Below are 20,915 nucleotides of genomic sequence, written 5' to 3'. Positions count from 1 at the left end.
TTTCCTTTCAATTTGTTCCGATCATTTCATCAAAACCATTAAATATCTATGTATTGGCTCTCTATATGTCATCCATCTTTTTACTTCCTTATCCTTTTTATGTCTGACTCTTCTTCGATGTTTTCTAGGAGAGAATCTCAAGTCAGTCTACCATATCGTTGATTCTAATTCTGTAGTGGTGAGTATGTTCTTACCGCTTTCTAAAAGCTCTCAAAGCTCACTTTGAATTCTGTGATTGCATCTTTTAGAATTTATTTTAAATCTCTCCTTGACTATGATAGACAGAAAAATGGTCCCTCACAGATGACATAATCTAATCCCTGGAACCTGTGAATATGTCACCTTACATGGTGAAAGGGACTTTGCAGATGTGGTGAAGGATCTTTATTGAGATGGAGAGATTAGCCTGGATTATCCAGTTAGGCCCAATGTAATTATGAGAGTCTTTATAAAATGGAGGAAGGAGGGGCAAAATGTGGAGAAAGTGATGTGACAACAGAGCAGAGATTGGAGTGATGCAGCCACGAACCAAAACATGCAGGTAGACTCTAGAACCTGAAAGAGATAAGGAGTGCATTCTTCTCAGGAGGCCCCAGAAGAGTACCAGCCCTGCCTGTCGACACCCTGATTTTAGTCCCTTAAGATTCATTTTGGACTTCTGATCTCCAGAACTGAGTGAATACATGTCTTGTTTCAGGCCACTAACTTTGTGGTAGCTTGTTACAGCAGCAACAGGAAACAGATACACTTGACTTTCTTTTAGCTTCAAAGAACTTCAAAGAAATCCCTTACCATTTTTTTTCATCCTAGACCTCTTACTTAATAGGTCCTGCACTTTCCTGTATTTTATAGAGAGTACAAGCAGACGAGTGATAAATCCCTTATTTCTCTTGAGCAGATATTTGCCAACAAAATACTTGTCTTTTTCCTCTTGAGTGTTATGTCCTTCAACGTTTTTTGTTTTGTTTTTTTAAGGTAGAATCTATTCTCCACACATTCTTCAAGCCACACTGTCTATTCTTTATCCATGAGTAGGTTGTGTACCCCTGGTATCGTCCATCTTTAGTTAGTTCGGTTGTCCAACGAGCTGCTATTGGAATCCTCGTCCCTACTTTTACACCTGGAGAGGACCAGCATCTAGTCAACTTTTTGATACTTTGTGGGCTTTGCTTAGCTGTAGATTTGATGATCTTTTTATCTCATCTTTCTTTGAGGCATGGAATTGATTATGCTACTTTAAGCAATATTTACTTTTATTTTTCCTTGACAGACGTAGTGAATTAAACATATACACATTCAACTACAAAGTATTACATTTCCACGACCATTTCAGGCTTGCTTCTTTAGTTGCCAAGTTTACATCTCCAGTCACATTTCATTGCTGGTAATTTTTTCCTTGAGATAAGTGTAAGAAAAATGATATATTGGGGGCTGTAGGGGATGAGTCCATCCTGATCACCTTATAAAGTAGCTTTTTGAACCAAGCTGGGGGGTGCGTGGTTTCCTTTCCTGTGGTGAGTCTGTGAGCCCATGTCTACATGGTAGAGCCAAAATGGGAACCAGTGAATGGATATTTCGTCTCCTTCCCCAGCCCCATGCGGTCCCTCCTGTATGGCATCCCTCTTAGGCTTTAGGATTTTAGTGAGCTTTGGTTAGTGAAAATTCTTCATTTCCGGCAGACAGTAGAGTAGTTTTCCTCATTTCTACTGTTTCTGAAGGTTTGTACAAATAATTGTTATCAAGCATTTCAATGGGAACATAAGAATAACAAATCAGGAGTTGTTAGTTTTCTGTCCTAGTAATACAAAAGTATTGAGTTTCTTCTTTTTTCTTTTCTTTTTAAACCTAGACAGACACATGCTAATGTTGTCAATGGGTTTCTTTGAAGACTTAATTTTTTTAGAGTGGCTGTAGATTCACAGCAAAATTAAAAGGAAGTACAGAGATTTTCCCATATACTGCCTGCCCACACATGCATCTCCTCCCCCATTATCAACATCCCCTACCAGAGTGGTACGTTGATGAGTACCACTGATGAGCCCACATCGACACATCATAATCACCGTTGAGAGATACTTTACTTCTTTTCCCAAAATCCATCGTTTACGTTACAATTCACTCTTGGCATTGTACACTCTCTGGGCATTGACAAATGCATTATGACATGTATCCATAATTACTGTATCATACAGAGTATTTTCACTGCCCTAAAAATCCTCTGTTCTCTGCCTATTCATCTCTCCTTCCCCTATCTCCCAGCAACCACTGATCTTTTTATCATCTCCATAGTTTTACCTTTTCCAGAGTGTGATATAGTTGAAATCATACAGTACGTAGCCTTTGCAGATTGGCTCTTCTCAATGAGTAATATGCGTTCAAGATTCCTCCATGTCTTTTCATGGCCTGACAGCTCATTTCTTTTTAGCACCGAATAATATTCCATTATCTGAATGTACCATGGTTTATTTATGCATTCAGCTACTGAAAGACATCTTGATGGCTTCCAAGTTTTGGCAATCATAAATAAAGCTGCTGTAAACATCTGTGTTTGGTTTTTGTATGAAAATTACTCCATTTGGGTAATTTCCAAGGAATGTGATCATGGGGTCATGTGGTAAGAGAATGTTTAGTTTTGAAAGAAACTACCACACTGTGTTCCAGAGTGTCTGTGCCATTTTGCAGTCCTACCAGCAATAACTGTGAGTTCTTTTTGCTCCACATCCTCACCAGCATTTGGTGTTTTCAGTGTTCTGGATTTGAGCTATTCCAATAGGTACATAGCTGGTATCTAGTCGCTGTTTTAATTTGCATTTCCCTAATGGCATATGATGTGGAGTACCGTTTCATATGATTACTTGCCACCTGTAATAGCTTCTTTGGTGAGATGGCTGACAAGATCCTAAGATCTTTGGCCCATTTTTCAACTGGGTTGTTTGTTTTCATATTGTTGAGTTTTAAGAGTTCTTTGTATATTTTGGATTAACTTTCCTTTATCAGATGCGTCTTTTGCAAATATTTTCTCTGAGTCCGTGGCTTGTCTTCTCATTCCCTTGACATTGTCTTTGGCAGAACAGAAGTTTTTCATTTTAATGAAGTCCATCTTATCAATTTTTTTTCATGCATTGTGTCTTTGGTGTTGTATCTAAAGAGGCACCACCCTACCCAATGTCATCTAGGTTTTCTCCTATGTTATCTTCTAGGAGTTTTATAGTTTTGTGTTTTACATTTAGGTCTATGACCCATTTTGAGTTAATTTTTGTGAAGGGTATAAGGTCTGTGTCTAGATTCATGTTTTTTTTGCATGTGGATGTCCAGTTGTTCCAGCACCATTTGTGGAAGGGACTATTTTGCTCAACTGTACTGTCTCTGCTCATATTTCAAAGATCAGCTGACTATATGGGGGTCTATTTCTGGGCTCTCTAGTCTATTTCATTTACCTATTTTTCTGTTTTTTTCTTTTTTTCACAAGTACCACACTGTCTTGATTACTGCAGCTTTATAGTAAGTCTTGAAGTTGTGTAGCATCCGTCCTCCAACTTTGATATTCTCCTCAACATTGCGTTGGCTATTCTGGGTCTTTTGCCCCTCATTATAGATTTTAGAATCAGTTTGTCAGAATTCACAAAATGACTTGCTGCAGTTTTGATTGGGATTGCATTGATTCTAGACATTAGTTTGGGAAGACCTGACATCTTTACAATATTAAGTCTTCCCATCCATGAACATGGAATATATCTCCATTTATTTCACTCTTCTTTGATTTAATTCATTAGAGTTTTGTAGTTTTCCCTATAAACATCTTGTACATATCAACGTTTTGTTAGATTTATACCTAAGTATTTCATTTTGGGGAGGTGCTAATGTAAATGGTATTGCGTTTTTAACTTAAATTCCATTGGTTCATTGCCGGTATATAGGAAAGAGACTGACTCTTTGTATATCAACTTCGTTATTATCACTTCTCAATGGATTTTTAGACACACGTTTGCTTTACTGGGGGCTCACTTAGACATGAAAAGCCTCAGGGGACCATCCATCTCCCAAGGACACTCATGAACTTCATTTCTGTGATCTCAGATCTCTAATATTTATGGCCTACAATATTTGTTGGTTTGATAATAAGTTAAGCAATAGTTTTCAAACTGTGCTGAACAGTTCTGTGCCCTACAGTTTCATGCCATTGTGTCTTCACAAAGACCACTTAGGGTGAAATTGAGTGCATGGGGCTCTGAACTCTGTATATCATTTTAGCCAGAGCAACTCAGTTTTTGTTTATAGCTTTAATTTTGCAATTATTTTAGATTCATAGAAGAGTCTACCCAGTTTCCCTTACTGTTAACAGGTTACAGAACTAAGGTACAGGATGAAAACTAAAAAATTAACTAAATTACTCTTAACTATTAACTAATTATGATTAACTAAATGACAGGCTTTTTTTGGATTTCACTGATCTTTCCACAAGTGTACTTTTTTGAGCAGCTCAGTTTTTAATCTGTTTTACCAACTGGATTTCGTGTGAGATTTTATTTAGACCAAGGGTCTGCTAGCTGCTGCTTGCCTCAGGCTTTCCCCTACCTCCACTTTATAAACTCTCAATTACTGCTAGTTAGCCAAGAAGGAAAAGTAGAATGGTAGCTTCTCTTCTCATCATCTCACCTCATCTAAGGAATGCATCTATTCCTTATTGAATCCTCTTGTACCCTTATGAGGTCAAGGGGTGAGAAATGGAATGTTTCTGCCATATCAGTAAACAAAGGATGTCACAGTCATCAGCGACTGCAGCCACCACCCATGGTGAGTTGGTGAGCCCTGAGGAAACTCAGGATATGAAAACACAGGATACTGGCCCCAGATAGCTGAGGTGCATATCAAAGGAATGCAGACTCTTGCATCTTCCCAAACATAGAAAAGCACTAAATGCTTTAACTTGAGATCATCTGGTTTTCTTTACTTAACAGTAATCTTTTGACATTCAGACTACCTGTCCTTTTGTGCAAAACTCCTATATACACTACCAAGCGTAGGGTAGATAACTAGTGGGAAGCAGCTGCATGGCACAGGGAGATCAGCTCGGTCCTTTGTGACCGCCTGGAGGGGTGGGATAGGGAGGGTGGGAGGGAGGGAGATGCAAGAGGGAAGAGATATGGGAACGTATGTATATGTATAGCTGATTCACTGTGTTATAAAGCAGAAACTAACACACCATTGTAAAGCAGTTATACTCCAATAAAGATGTAAAAAAAAAAAAAGAAAATCAGCTGTAACCAATACAATAATAAATTAAAAAAAAACAAACTCCTATATATCCTAGCCCCACCCTTGCCTCCTCCGAGCAGTTCTCTTGGGGTTACTTGAGATGCTACCTCCCCAGCTTGAAGTCCTAAAAATTCCCACCAAATAAAACATAACTCTCAACTTTTAGGTTGTGCATATTTTTGAGGCAACAGGGGAATGGAGCGGATATTTTAAAATTTTGTTTTACAGGTGGAGAAACTGAGGCACAGAGATGTTGAGTAACTTATAGATAAGCGTCAAATTGAAGGGGTCTCCTGACTGTTGACTGACATTCTTACTCACTCCACAAGGCCTTCATATGAGCCATACATACCTGAGAGAGAAAAGCTGATCAGCCTCCGACTTCCTTGCCCTTGCACAGTCTCATCAGAGCCAATACTTTTAAAAATCTGTAAGAAGACAGAAAATGGGAGACAAGCAAAAAAAGCATTGAAATAGATACTTACACTTCAATACAAACATGCTTAATCACAGTTATTTCTGTAGCTACAGAATACAAAGACAGTAGCATTGTGATTTCATTAGGCTACTACTGATTAAAAGAAGCTTTTAGCAACCTAATATCTTTCCCAGTAATAGAGTGGGAAATGCTAGTGGGGATGAGGGGTACTTTTCAGAGAAATGGAAATCAACAAAAATAACTACTGTAATATTAGAGGCCCTTTATAACCACTTATGTAAACAAGGCCTTTTCACATTCAAATTTGCAAAAGGTATTTATTAAAGCAGACCCTAAGGCAGTAGAATGATAGGTCAATAGATGTTTACTGTTGTAATTACAATATGTTTCCATTAGCAAAGTATAGAGTTAGACTGCTGTGTCTTCATTCCTTCTGATCTGTATTACTACCTAGAGATTCCCAGGAAATTCTGTTTATTAGGGAGGAGACTGAACATGGCATTAAGAAGCTATTCTGAGGTCTCTTTATTTAACTGCCTTCCTGGGATGTTTCAGAACAGAGTTGTTACATGGGTTACTTTCGTCTAGTAGGTATTTGCAAACCAGGTTGCCAAAATCTTTTACTTTCCGTCATTGCTCAATATTTATCTGTTAATGGATTAATCAAAGCAGCTAGAGTCCCTGCTTCCATTCTCTTCTAGGCAAGTTTTACTTAGAAATGATTCTGAGTATTTATTCAAAGGCAGGGTTATCTTTGCATATGTTATATATTTGCAGAAAATAATATACAAATCTGAGCATTAAGCAAATCCATACAGTGTCCACTTTTTAGAAGGAAATCTGTACTGAAGAAACAAAAAATGGAGAACTCGATGACCTCTTGTGCAAAGTCTCTCTGTTTCGAGGTTCTGTGGGCTTGCTCTCTTCCTACTGCCTCTCAGTATTTTTGATGCTGGAAGAGTTGTGACTGGATGTGACCATCATCTTGTCTTATATGAGACTGGGAGTAATGACCGGGCATCACTAGGGCTCACAGCTTTCTCCCAAGGAGAATACAAAGGGATTATTAGAACACCTCCTCGTAAAGCAGGCGCCCCTGGTGGGCCTACATGCTCGGCTGCAGCTCGTGTGCCAATCTTCTCAGTATGCCTGCTTTTAGGCCCACATGCAAGGGGCATTTCGGGGATACTGGGCTGCTCAACAGAGGGAACAAATGTGGGTGACATACGGAATGGGGTGAGTCAGAACGCTGGTTGGGCTGAAGTATCAGCCCTCTTCACAATGGACAGCCTGCTCCTTCCCAGTCTGTGTTTGTTCTTCTCTTTGCCTGGCTGACCCTGAGCAGCAGAGGTCAACAGTTCAGAGGCTGCATCCTCAGGATGGACAACTCTCCTAGCTCTCAAAGTGGCCAATATGCATCGGCCTAATCAGGGTTCAAAATTTCTTCATTTTGAGGACTTTTCTTCATTTTCAAATCTATGCCTGGGCAAAGGCCATGGGAGACTCGGGCAGGCTGGCCACACTCCCTTCCAGTGATGTACCTGCCTATATGGGACAATCACAATTGACTGTTCCTAATTCTAGTTTAAAGATGTCAACATCTGGCTTGTTCCATCTCAGAACATAAGTTCCTCGAGGGCACAACAAAAAGTATACTTTATAATAGAGTCTTGATTTTACACTGTTTAAAAGGTAGGATTAAACAGCACATTTCATGCTAGTCTAAACGAGCTTAAACTTGCAATGATAACAAAGAACAGTACATCTGTTCCTTCTTATTTAAAACATAATTTTGATCCCTCGTATTTAAATATTTTTCTGCTGGAAATTCAAGGTATTTACAAAAAGGTCCTTCATATTTATTACATCGAAACAAGCCTGTAGACAAGAAGATAATGTATATTTTTCAGAAGCTACTAAGTTCAGAGGGGAGACACACATTTAAAACTTCATAAACATTTCCCTAACTCATGGCTTTTTGCTAACATTATTTATCAAGTCATCTCAGCGCCAGACTGATGATACAAAGGGGGAGGCAACAGGTTCTAAACATTTTCCAGGAAGTAAAGATGTTTGGGAAGGTTTTGCATCCTGGCCTTTTGTTCAAGATGAGTTCCAGAGGCTGGTCTGAGGTTCAGAAATCTGCTGCATTACAGAGATATGCTCTAACATTTACTGACTGTGAAAATGGTGTGAAGACTCAGGAAAAATAGTGTCACCCTGGAACAACCTAAGACTGAGGAGAACATCAGGGAATTGCCCATCTTCTCAGGTCTGCACATTCCCTTGGCTTTTCAGCCTGTCTGATGCCCAGTTGTTATTCCAAGCACCGGGCACTGGGTCGTGATGTCCCTTCTTAGACGCAGTGCACAGTGTCACCGTGTTTTGCATGCAACTTATTTCCACAACCAAGCCTACTTGGCAAATGGTTTAACAGATTCAAGGCCGAATCTTCTGGGAGGCGGGGATCAAGAGGGTGGAGCAGGAGTGTGTGGGGCTCACCTCCCCCACAAAGACAGTGAAAATTACATCTACCTGCAGAACAATTCTCACAGAAAACCAACCGGAAACTGGCAGAAGATCCCTTATACAACCAAAGCTGCAAGAAAGATCCCCATGTAACTGGGTAGGATAAAAAAAAAAAAAAAAGGCATCAGGATGGGACTGGTGCTCCTGAAAGGGATCTGTGAAGGGGGAGTGTCCGCACAGGAAGGCTGTTGCTCTGAGAAATCCCTGTCTGCTGGGAGGTCTGCTGGGACAGACAGGAAGCTGGAGGAACCTGTACTCCACTTGCAAGGAGTGTCTGCATGCTGGCTTGCTAGCAATAAGGGCAGAGAGAGACTGGTGTTGATGGCTGCCACCTCTCTGTACCTCCCAGCCCCAAATGCATGCCGGGTGGGGCTGCTAGTACATGCATCAGCTAGGCAGTAAAACTTAGGTGGAAGAACCCTGGGAGAGGACTTGGTCTAGCTGCACGGAGACAGCCTAGAGGGCCTGGAGTGTGGACTAGGCTGCCATGGTTAGTGCACTTGAGATAGGATGTGCGTTCACCATTGGAGCCCTACTATCAGAGTGGTGCCGGGTGGGGCACGGGTCCGCCAATGAAGCCCCACTGTCAGTGTGTTCACAGCAAAGTGTGACTCTGGCTGTTGGTGGGCTTTATGGAAGACTGATAATGGACTCAGATATCAGTTTCCCTGGTGGGCAGCCCCTGGGGAGGAGTATGCAGAGGTTCCTCTCCTGGTGGGTGCACTCCTCACATGGCAGCTTGGAGCCAGATCTCGGTGAAAAGGTCCAGGGAGAGCCCTACCATAGAGGCAGCCTGGGTCCCAGGCAGCAGCACAACCACCTCAATTCCTGCAGTCACAATGCTCCGGCCCCACTGTCAGCCTAGCACTAGGGGCTGGGATGAACACAACAGAGAAAGGGATGTGACCTTGGGCTGCTTATGTGCAAAACCACAGATACCTGCATGGGCAGCACATAGGTTTGCTGTGACCACAAGGGCCTCAGTGGATTCTGTGCTCACCTCCTTGGGGATATAGGACATACAGCAATGGAACCTTATAAAACCCAACCCTCAGGGCTTCTACTCCAACAATTAGGGAGCAGACCCTGCCCCTGACAAGGCTGTGACAGCCATGCAGCAAAGAGGAGGACCCACCCAACATCTGCAGGCTCTGGATACCACATGAATCACACCTCCTATCAAGGGGATAATGGTCAGAACACTGAGGAAATAGCCCTCACACCAAAAATATTGGACTGACACAATCTACACAGGGATGCTCCCACATAAAAACAGCACTTCAAGAGCACAATAGATAACGATTTCTCCTAAATTCATAGAGACAGAGAAACGAAAAAGCAGAGGAACTACTTCCAATTAAAAGAACAAGAAGAATCCCCTGAGAAAACAAAAATGAAATACCTCTCCAGGCTACTGGACCCCAAGTTGAAAAAGGAAGTAATAGAAACACTAAAGGAATTAATAAATATTACCAATAGAAATGCAGATCGCTGTAACAATGAACTAGAAACTATAAAGAGAAACCAATCAATATTAGATAACTCAACTGCCAAGATAAAAACTGATCTAAAAGCAATGAACAGCTGACTAAATAGTGCATAGTAATGAATAAGTGATCTGGAAGACAGAATAATGGAAATCACTCAATCAGAACAGCAGACAGAAAGACAAATGAAAAAAATGAAAGCAATGAACAAGATCTATGGGATTATATGAAGTGTGCCAATCTACACATAATACAGGTTTGAGGAGGAGAAGAAAGAGAGAAGGGGACAGAAAATGAAAAAATGTATTTGAAGAAATTATGGCTGAAAACTTCCCAAACCTAAAGAAGGAAACAGGTATCCAGGTACAGGAACACAAACAAACCCACGTTAAGACATATCATAATTAAAATGGCAAAAGTTAAACATAAAGAGAGGAGCACCAAGAGAAAAACAGAGTCAGTTACAAGGAAACCCCCATAAGCCTGTCAGTTGATTTCTCTACAGAAACTTTGCAGGCCAGAAGTGGGTAGCATGATATATTCAAAGTCCTGAAAGGGAAAAACCAGCAACCTAGGGTACTCTACCCAGCAAGATTATCATTCAGAATAGAAGGAGAGAAAAAAAATTTCTCAGACAAGCAAAAACTAAAAAATACAGTAATACTAAAGCTATCAAGAAAGAAATATTGAAAGGTATTCTCTAAATTGGAAAGAAGCAAAAATCTACAGGAAAGGGAAAGATCACAATAGGAAAGGCAAATATATAAAAGGACAGAAGATCACTTAAATAAGCCAGTCCATAGATTAAAAAATAAAACCATTTTTGTAAAAGTGATCATAACCTCAATATAGTAAAAGGATAAACATGAAGATGTAAAATAGGGCATCAAAACCACAGAATGTGGGAGAGGGGAGCTAAAAAATATGGATTTTAAAAAAACGTGTTTGAACTTACATGACTATCAGTCTAATCAAGTAGATATAGCTATGAGTTACACTTGAAAACCAAGGTAACCACAAATCAAAAATATACAATAGATTCACAAAAATAAAAAAGAAAGGAACTCAAGCTTAATACAAAAGAAAACCATCAAACCACAAAAGGAAAAGTAAAAAGAACAAATGTTTGTTCAAAGAAGAACAAGGAAGAACTACAAAATCAACTGGAAAACAAGGTTTAAAATGGCAATAAATACATACTTAACAATAATATCTTTAAATGTCAATGGACTAAATACCCCAATCAAAAAACACAGAATGGTAGATTGGATAAACAAACTAAGAACCTACAATATGCTGCCTACAGGAGATCCACTTTAGACCAAAAGACACAGATAGATTGAAAGTGGAGATAGAAAAAGATATTTCATGCAAATATAAACAACAAGATAGCAGAGGTAGCAACACTCATATCAGAGAAAATAGACTTTAAAAGTTTGGAAAGAAAGACAAAGAAGGACACTATATAATGATAAAGGGATCAATACAAGAAGAGGATATTATACTTGTTAACATATATGCACCCAGTATAGGAGCACCTAGATATATAAAACAAATACTAGCAGACATGAAGGGAGAAAGTGACAGGAATACAATTATAGTAGGAGACTTTAATACCCCTCTGACATCAATGGACAGACCTTCCAGACAGAAAATCAATAAGGCAACAGAGATCCTAGAAGACACAACAGAGCCATCGGACTTACTGATATCTGCAGGACACTACATCCAAAAAACTCAGAATACAAATTCTTTTCAAGTACACATGGAACATTTTCTAGGATTGACCAGATACTAGGACACAAAACAAGCTTCAACAAATTTAAGAGGATAGAAATTATTTCAAGCATCTTTTCTGACAACAATGGTATGAAACTAGAAATCAACCACAGAAAGGAAAAGAGGAAAAAAACCCACAATCACATGGAGACTAAACAATATGTTATTAAAAAACCAATGGATCGGGGCTTCCCTGGTGGCACAGTGGTTGAGAGTCCGCCTGCCGATGCAGGGGACGTGGGTTTGTGCCCCGATCGGGAGGATCCCACATGCCACGGAGTGGCTGGGCCCGTGAGCCATGGCCGCTGAGCCTGCATGTCCAGAGCCTGTGCTCCACAACGGGAGAGGCCACAACAGTGAGAGGCCCACATACTTCAAAAAACAAACAAACAAACAAACAAACAAAAAAAACCCCAATGACTCAACAATGAAATCAAGGAGGAAATCAGAGAATACCTTGAGACAAATGATAATGAAAACACAACCTTACAAAATTTATGGGATGCAGCAAAAGCAGTTCTAAGAGGCAACTTCATAGCAATACAGGCCTTCCTCAAGAAACAATCTTGAGGCCTTCCTCAAGAAAAATCTCAAATAAACAACCTATCCTAACACCTAAAAGAACAGGAAAAAGAACAAACAAAACCCAAAGTCAGCAGTAGGAAGGAAATAATAAAGATCAGAGAGGAAATAAATAAAATAGAAATTTAAAAAACAATAGAAAAGATCAATAAAACCAAGAGCTGCTTTTTTGAATAGACAAAAAAAATTGACAAACTTCTAGCCAAGCTCACCAAGAAGATAGAGGAGTCAAATAAAGAAAATAAGAAATGAAAGAGGAGAAATAATAACTGATACTACAGAAATATAGAAAATCATAAAAGACTACTATGACAACAAACTGGACAACCTAGAAGAAATGGACAAGTTTCTAGAAACATATAGCCTGCCATAATTGAGTCAAGAAGAAACATAATTTGAACAGACCAATCACAAAGCAAAACAGAATCTGTAAAAACAAAACAAAAAACAAACAAACAAACACAACTCCCTGCAAACAAAAGTCCAGGACCAAATGGCTTCTCTGGGGAATTCTACCAAACATACAAAGAAAAATTTATACCAATCCTTCTCAAACTATTCTAAAAGAAGAACTTATGTCAATGCTTAAACTATTCCAGAAGATTGAAGAGGAGGGAAAACTCCCAAAGTCATTCTATGAAGCCACCATCATCTTGATACCAAAACCAAAGATATTACAAATAAAGAAAATTACAGGTCAACATATCTGATGAATATAGATGCAAAAACTCTCAACAAAATATTAGCAAACTGTATCCACCAATACATAAAAAGGACCATACAGCATGATAAACTTGGATTCATTCCAGGGTCACAAGGATGGTATGACATAAGGCAAATCAATATGATACAACACATAGTAACAAAAGAAGAGACAAAAACATATGATCATCTTAAGAGATGTACACAAACCATTTGATAAAATTCAACATCCATTCAACATCCAAAATTCAGACAAACCATTTGATAAAATTCAACAACCACTGGATAAAATTCAAAGTGAGTATAAAGGGAATATATCTCAACATAATAAAAGCCATTTATGACAAACCCACAGCCAATATAATACTCAGCGGTGAAAAGTTGAAAACCTTCCTGCTAAAATCTGGAACAAGATAGGGATGCCCACTCTCACCACTTCTCTTCAACATAGTAGTGGAAGTCCTAGCCACAGCAATCAGACAAGAAAAAGAAATAAAAGGTATCCAAATTGGAAGGGAAGTGATAAAACTGTCATTATTTGCAGATTACATGATACTACATACAGAAAACCCTAAAGACTCCAAACAAAAACTACTAGAACTGATAAACAAATTCAGCAGAGCAGTGGGATACAAGATTAACATACAGAAATCTGTTGCATTTCTTTGCACTTACAGTGAAATACCAGAATGAGAAAGTTAAAAAAAAAAGATCCCATTTAAAATCACACTAAAAAACCCCCAACAACCTAGGAATAAACTTAACCAAAGAGGTAAAAGAGCTATATGCTGAAAACTATAAAACACTGATAAAGAAAATTGAAGATGATTCAAAGAAATGGAAAGATATCCCATGCTCTTGGATTGGAAGAATTAATATTGTTAAAATGGCCATACTACCCAAAGCAATCTATAGATTTAATGCAACCCCTATTAAAATACCCATGACATTTTCCACAGAACTAGAATAATCCTAAAATTTACATGGAACTACAAAAGACCCAGAATTGTCAAAACAATACTGAGGGAAAAGAACAAAAGCTGGAGGCATAACCCTTCCAGATTTCAGAAAATGATAGAAAACTACAGAAATCAAAACAGTGTAGCATTGGAACAAATACAGGCATATAGATCAATGGAACAGAATAAAGAGCCCAGAAATAAACCCATACACCTATGGTCAATTAATCTATGACAAAGCAGGCAAGAATATACAATGGAGAAAATGGACAGTCTCTTCAGTAAGTGGTGTTGGGAAAGCTGGAGAGCTACCTGTAAATCAGTGAAATTAGAACACTCCCTCACACCAAATATATAAATTAACTCAAAATGGTTCAGAGATCTAAATATTAGATATGACACCATAAAATTCCTAGGAGAAAATGTAGGCAAAACATTCTCAGACATAAATCATAGCAATGTTTTCTCAGATCAGTCTCCCAAGGCAAAAGAATTAAAAGCAATGATAAACAAATGGGATTGAATCAAACTTATAAGCTTTTGCACAGCAAAGAAAACCATCAACAAAATGAAAAGACAACCTATGGAATTGGAGAAAGTATCTGCAAATGATGAAATCAACAAAAGGTTAGTATCCAAAATATACAAACAGCTCATACAACTCAATATCAAACAAACAAACAATCAAAAAATGGGCAGAAGACCTAAATATACATTTCTACAAAGAAGACATACAGATAGCTAACAACCACAGGAAAAGATGCTCAACATGGCTAATTATTAGAGAAATTTATACCAAAACCACAATGAGGTATCACCTCACACTGGTCAGAATGACTACCAAAATGTCTACAAATAATAATGCTGGAGGGGGTGTGGAGAAAAGGGTACCCTCCTACACTGTTGGTGGGAATGTAAATTGGTGCAACCACTATGGAAAACAGTGTGGAGATTCCTTAAAGAATGAAAAATAGAGTACCACATGATTTAGCAATCCCATTCCTGGGCATATATCCAGAAAAACACAAACACTTTAATGAGAAAAGATATATGCACCCCACTGTTCATAGCAGCACTATTTACAACAGCCAAAACATGAAAACAACCAAGTGCCCACCAACAGACAATTGGTTTAAGAAGATGTGGTGTACTGATATACAATGGAATATTACTCAGCCATAAAAAAGAATGCAATAATGCCATTGGCAGCAACATAGATGGACCTAGAGAATATCACACTAAGTGAAGTAAGTCAGGCAAAGAAAGACAAATATTATATATCACTTATATGTGAAATCTAAAAAATAATACAAATGAATGTATATATAAAACAGAAACAGACTCACAGACACAGGAAACTTATGGTTACCAAAAGGGAAAGGGAGAGAGGGAAGGAATAAATTAGGAGTATGGGATTAACAGATACAAACTACATAAGGTAGACAAGCAACAAGGATTTATTGTATAGCACAGGAAACTACATTCAATATCTTGTAATAACCTATAATGGAAAATAATCTGAAAAATGTATATATAATCGAATCACTTTGCTATATACCTGAAACACAATATTGTAAATTAACTATACTGTAATAAAAGAAAGTAGTTTATATCTACACAGATGAACATTTTTTATTACTAGAGTGAGACAATTTATCACCAGTTTTATTCCTTCTTATGTACGCATTTGAGACAACTGTTCATAGATAGAAGTAAGTGCAAATACAAGCAGCTTTATTATAGTAATGTCCTTCATTTTCTCTAAATCTCTACAAGCTATGTAAAAAACAAAAACATAGTAATCAATGAGTAAAAATTAATTTACATTGCCTATCCACTGACAATCCCTTTAAGTCTTCCTTCAGCTCTAATGAGAGCCAAGAATTGGAACCATCTGAGTTGCAAATGGCAATCACGGCAGCCACTCACTTTCTCAGCAAGCACCAGGATTCTGAAGCGCCTGCTTGGTTGCTCCCTAGATGCTTTTCCACCCCAAAGCCAATGCACATAATAAGATCTAGAACGGGTGAGACTGAGGCCTTTCCTTAACTATGCGTGAAAGAGGAAGAGTGAAAGAAGTTGGAAAAGAGAACCTACAGACCACGGGCAATTCTCAGGCAGATCAATTTCAGGAAAGCAAACATATGGAAACTGAGAATCTGGAATCATTGTTCCTGTTACTCCTGGGAATGCCATCATATATGCCCAGGGAAATATTTACCCCAGGTTGAAAACAGGTGGGATAGGTGAAAGGGGTAACACCTGGTTTTGAGATAGAGAAATGCTAACTGTAGATGGTTGAGAACTACCTGAGAGACAGATGCCTAGCTGAGGTGGCAATGATATTCTGAGCATATTTGTGAACTATTTCGCATTCCAGAGATTCCCAGAAATACTTGGTGATAAGAACTGGATTTCTTGCAGTCAATATGATGGTATCCCAGAGTATTTGACCATGTAAATGAAACAGCATCCAACTTTTAAATAAGAGGAAAAAGCTGTTCCCCCTATCATCTCATGAATCACTCAAAATCAACAAGGAAAAGAAAAACAAAAAGGCAAACTCCGTCTTCAATAAAACCACAAGATATCTATAACTCTGAGCACAATATATGAAGTGTGGCCTCCATATGCACTGGAGGTAAAATTGGGGTGTGGGAAGACACCAAGTCAAGATGCACAGGACTACAAATGAGGAGAAAAAAGGTAGTACGTGCACCTGGGGATATATTGAAGAACTATGCAAAAGAAAAAGACATTGAAAGGTATACCATGTTCTTGACATGATAACAATTTCAACATGATAACAATTTCAGCACTTCCTTAATCTTTATTTTTATACAATCCCAATGAAACTACCCATAGGATTTAAAATTAGAGAAGCCGACTCGAATTTTTCTATGGGAGAAAGAAAAATCAAGAACAAACTGGATTCTAAAAGGGGAAAATAATGAGGAAAAAATGCTATAGAAGATACTTAACAATATAATGAAGCGAGAGTAATTAAAACAGTGTGGTGCTAGTACATGAATAGCCATAGCAACAAAATAGACTAGAAAGTCCAGAAATAGACCAAAAATGTTTTTAAAAACCATACAGGAATTATAATAAAGGTGAATTTTCAAATCAGTGGAGAAAATATGGATTATTTAATAAATGGTGTTGGGACATCTGGATAGTAAATCCGGCAGAAGGAAACACATTTGGATTAATATCTCATATTATATAATAGAAAAAATTCCAAATTGATCAAATATTTAAAATTTAAAACCAAAATCATAAGAGCATTAGGGAAAAAGTGGAAGAACATTTTTAAAATATCAAAGTTGAAAAGATCTTCCTACAGGTTAAGAAAAACCCTGAAGTCACAAAAGAAAACATTGATAAACTCAACTCTGGAAAAAATTAAAATGCATACATGGAAAAACCACCATATATCAAAAGATAAATGACAAACCTGCATAAGTATTTCCAACTCACATTATATTCAAAAACCCAATTTCTTTCATGTCTAAGAAACAAAAACGACGACCAAAGGAAAAGAAGCATGAACAAAGCATATCAAAAGACAGTTCATAGACAGGAAAATCAAACAATTCTAAAAATTAAGAGGTATTCAACCTCAGGCCCAATAAGAAAAAATGCTAATCAAAACTACAAGCTCTGAGTTTTCACCTGTCACGGTGGCAATGAGCAAAAAGTTTGAGAACTTACCAGCGTGACCTGCCAGCTTTTGAGCTGTCTTTCGACTCCATTCCCACCCTCCTAAACTGTGACGCTGGAGCGGAGACTGCTCACCCCGTCTCTGCTTTGCCACCTGGCGCCTGCGCAGGCACTGCCAATAGGAGATGCCACAGTGAAAGAAGGAGGCTGAAAGAGGAAGGGACTAGCTCCGCCCTCTCTGCTTCCTGTGCTGGTCGACATTAGCCCAGCAACTGTTTCCACCTGCAGCGTCAATGCTTCACCTTTGCAGCAGCAGAATCTAGTTTTGGGTTTTTTCCAGCACTTTAAGATTCAGTCTGACCTTTTCCACCTCAGTGAAGCATCAGTAACCTTCTCAGAAGTCAGGTCCGGGCCCATGGGGTCCCTCCTCCAAGCTCACAGCACGGCAGAATAAAATCCTCCTCTAAAGAGGTCTGCGTTTCAATACTGCGAGGTCCCTCCTCTAAGCTTCTAAGTTTATTATTTCAGTCTCTTCACTTGCTCCTCGAGCCTTACAGATGGCGGCTGCTTTTTGCAATTGCTACCTCCCTGATACCTTAGGATTCTCTTCTTGTTTTCTTAACAGCTTTATACCTGTTTAACAATTATTCATATGATTATTCATATGAAACTCTAAGTAATTGGTATGGCGTCTAATTGGCTCTTAACTGGTACAGTGGATAAAGGTGTGGAGACACAGGGAGCCTCATACATCATTGGGGAGAATGTTAATTGATACACACGCATACACCCAAGAAAGCTGGCAACTGACCATTAATTTCACGTCTAGGAGCTTATCACAGCTTTACTTATTTGTGTGTGAAATACTGTGTATAAAAGGAAATTTATTGTAGGTTTGTTTATATAAAGCAAAAGATTGGAGGGGAAATTAAAGGTTAATCAATAAGGGAATGTTAGATAAATTACAATGTATTCATTAGTGAAACATCTTGCAGAAATTACTTTTTTTTTTTACGTAAAAAAAACCCTTAATCTGTTGGTGGCCTGCAGAAGAGTATATAAGGTTACAGTAAGTCCCCTACATAGGAACCTTAAAGTTGCAAACTTTCAAAGATGCGAACGTGCAGTCACACGTCCAATCACGTAAGTTAGTTCACGTGTCTGGCGTACATTGTCACGTGCGTGCATCCTCTACAAGTGGTTGTGCTTTGTGTACTTTGCTGTATTGTATAGGGTACAATAGTACAGTATCTTTATTTCAAGCCCAGGATGTCTGGAAGCAAGCGTCAAAGCAGCAGTGATGTAGCTGGTACTGCTAAGAAGTGCCAAATGATAATGATGGAAACAAAAGTGAAAATAATCGAGAGTGGAGTGAGGCCATCACTGTGAATGGGGTTTGGAAGAACTTTGCCCACAGTTTGTTCATGATTTTCCTGGATTTGAGAAGGTAGATGAGTCCAAAGAGATCTTCAACAACTTAGTGACACTCAGCAAGAAGCTGGAGCTAGATCTGCAAGAGGACAACTTCACTGAACTCCTTGTTGTGCAACATGAGAAGCTTACTAATGAAGACCTGATGGAATTGGAGGTCCAGAGAAAGGACTGAGACAAGAGGAAGAAGTAACTGAAGAACGGAAGAGATTCATGATGCAGGAAATAGCAAGGGGATTTTCTTTATTTGAGGAGGCACTGTTAGATTCTGAGGCACAGGACCCGAACGTAGAATGGTACATGAAGGTTACAGTAGCCTTTCAGGGTGCAATCCAGTGCTACCATGTCATCTATGATGAGAAAAATAGAGCTACTACCCAGGCATCACTGGATCAGTTTTTCAAGAGGGTAGATAGAATTGAATCCAGCAAGGAACCAGAACCTGTTCAATCAATGTCAGGTGTGAGTGAACTTGCAGCTTGCCCTCCATCTCCTATTACTGACGATCCTTCAGCTCTACTAGCTCCCACCTCCTCTCCCTCCTCCAGTCAGTAAGTCTTCTTGCCTGTTCACTCGATGCCAGCCCCTGTATGCCAGCTGTTGTACTGTATAATGTATAATGTACTTTTCAAGGTACTCTACTATAAGATTAAAATGTTTTCTTTGGGATGTTCCTGGAGGTCCACTGGTTAAAACTACCTGCTTCCAAAGCAAGGGGCGTGGGTTCGATCTCCGGTTGGGGAGATAAGATCCCACATGCTGTGCAGCGCGGCCAAAAAAAAAAAGTTTTCTTTATTTTTTTGTGTGTTTGTTTTTTATGTATTATTTGTGTGAAAAGTATTGTAAACCTAAAACAGTACAATACCATATAGCCGATTGTGTTAGTAGGGTACCTAGGCTAGCTTTGCTGGACTTAACAAGCAATTGGACTTTACAAACGTGCTCTCAGAATGGAACTCTTTTGTATGTGGGACTTACTATAGTCCCACTTACTAATTTTTACTTTGTTGCTTGTTGTTGTGGTGTTATATCCAAAATATCGTTACCAAGACCAATGTCAAGGAGCTTTTTCTCTATGTATTCTTTGAGGGGTTTTATGGTTTCAGGTCTTTCATTTAAGTCTTTAATCCATTTCAAGTTAATTTTTGTGAGTGGTGTAAGACAGGGGTCTAATTCATTCTTCTGCATGTGGCTATCTAGTTTACCCAATACCATTTATTGAAAACACTATCCTTTCCCTACTGAGTGTTCTTGGCTACCTTGTCTAATATTAGTTGACTGTATACTCGAGGGTTTATGTCTGAGCTCTCATTTCTGTTCCATTGGTCTGTTTCTATTTTTATGCCAGTACCATACTCTTGATTACTACTGCTTTGTAGTATAGTTTGAAATCAGAAAGCATAATACCTCCAGTTTTGTTCTTCTTTCTCAGAATTGCTTTGGCTATTTGGAGTCTTTTGTGGCTCCATACAAATTTTAGGATTTTTTTCCTGTTTCTGAGAAAAATGACATTAGAATTTTGATAGGGATTGCAATGAATCTATAGGTGGCTTTCAGTAGTGTGGACATTTAAAAAAAATTAATTATTTCATTCCATGAGCATGGAATGTCTTTTATTTGTGTCTTAATTTCTTTCATCAATATTGAGTATTTTTCAGTGTACAGATAGATCTTTTTCCTCCTTAGTTAAATGTATTTTTTTTTCTGAATAACTTTACTGAATCAAAGATGGGTCACTAAGGAAATATATAATTATAACATGGTTAAATACATTTCTAAGTTTTTCATTGTTCTTGATGCTACTGTGAATGGGATTTTTTGCTTTCTTTTTATATTTTGTTAATATATAGGAATACAATTGATTTCTGTATGTTGATCTTGTATCCTGCAACTTTCCTGAATTAATTGACTAGTTTGAATAGTTTTTTGGTATAGTCTTTAGAATTTTCTCTATATAAGATCATGTTATTGCAAACAGGCAATTTTACTTCTTTCTTTCCAATTTGTATGTCTTTTATTTCTTTTTCTTGTCTGATTACTCTGGCTGGGACTCCAGTACTATGTTGAATAGAGTTGGTGAGACTAGAC

At 38.4% G+C, this 20,915-nt stretch overlaps 1 protein-coding gene across 1 annotated transcript in view; it reads right to left on the bottom strand.

The window, feature by feature from the left end:
• HECW1 (HECT, C2 and WW domain containing E3 ubiquitin protein ligase 1) overlaps positions 1–20,915 on the bottom strand; it is a 320,745-nt gene that overhangs the window by 172,751 nt on the left and 127,079 nt on the right. Inside the window, exon 5 of the mRNA XM_032643996.1 lies at positions 5,609–5,684. Within this exon, the coding sequence (XP_032499887.1) occupies positions 5,609–5,684 (76 nt within the window). The remainder of the gene's footprint in view (positions 1–5,608; positions 5,685–20,915) is intronic.

The sequence above is a fragment of the Phocoena sinus genome, chromosome 9 (assembly GCF_008692025.1).
Source record: "Phocoena sinus isolate mPhoSin1 chromosome 9, mPhoSin1.pri, whole genome shotgun sequence".
NCBI classification, from domain to species: domain Eukaryota; kingdom Metazoa; phylum Chordata; class Mammalia; order Artiodactyla; family Phocoenidae; genus Phocoena; species Phocoena sinus.
The sequence above is the reverse complement of the archived record's forward strand: the minus strand, read 5'-3'. Positions and strand labels throughout refer to the sequence as shown.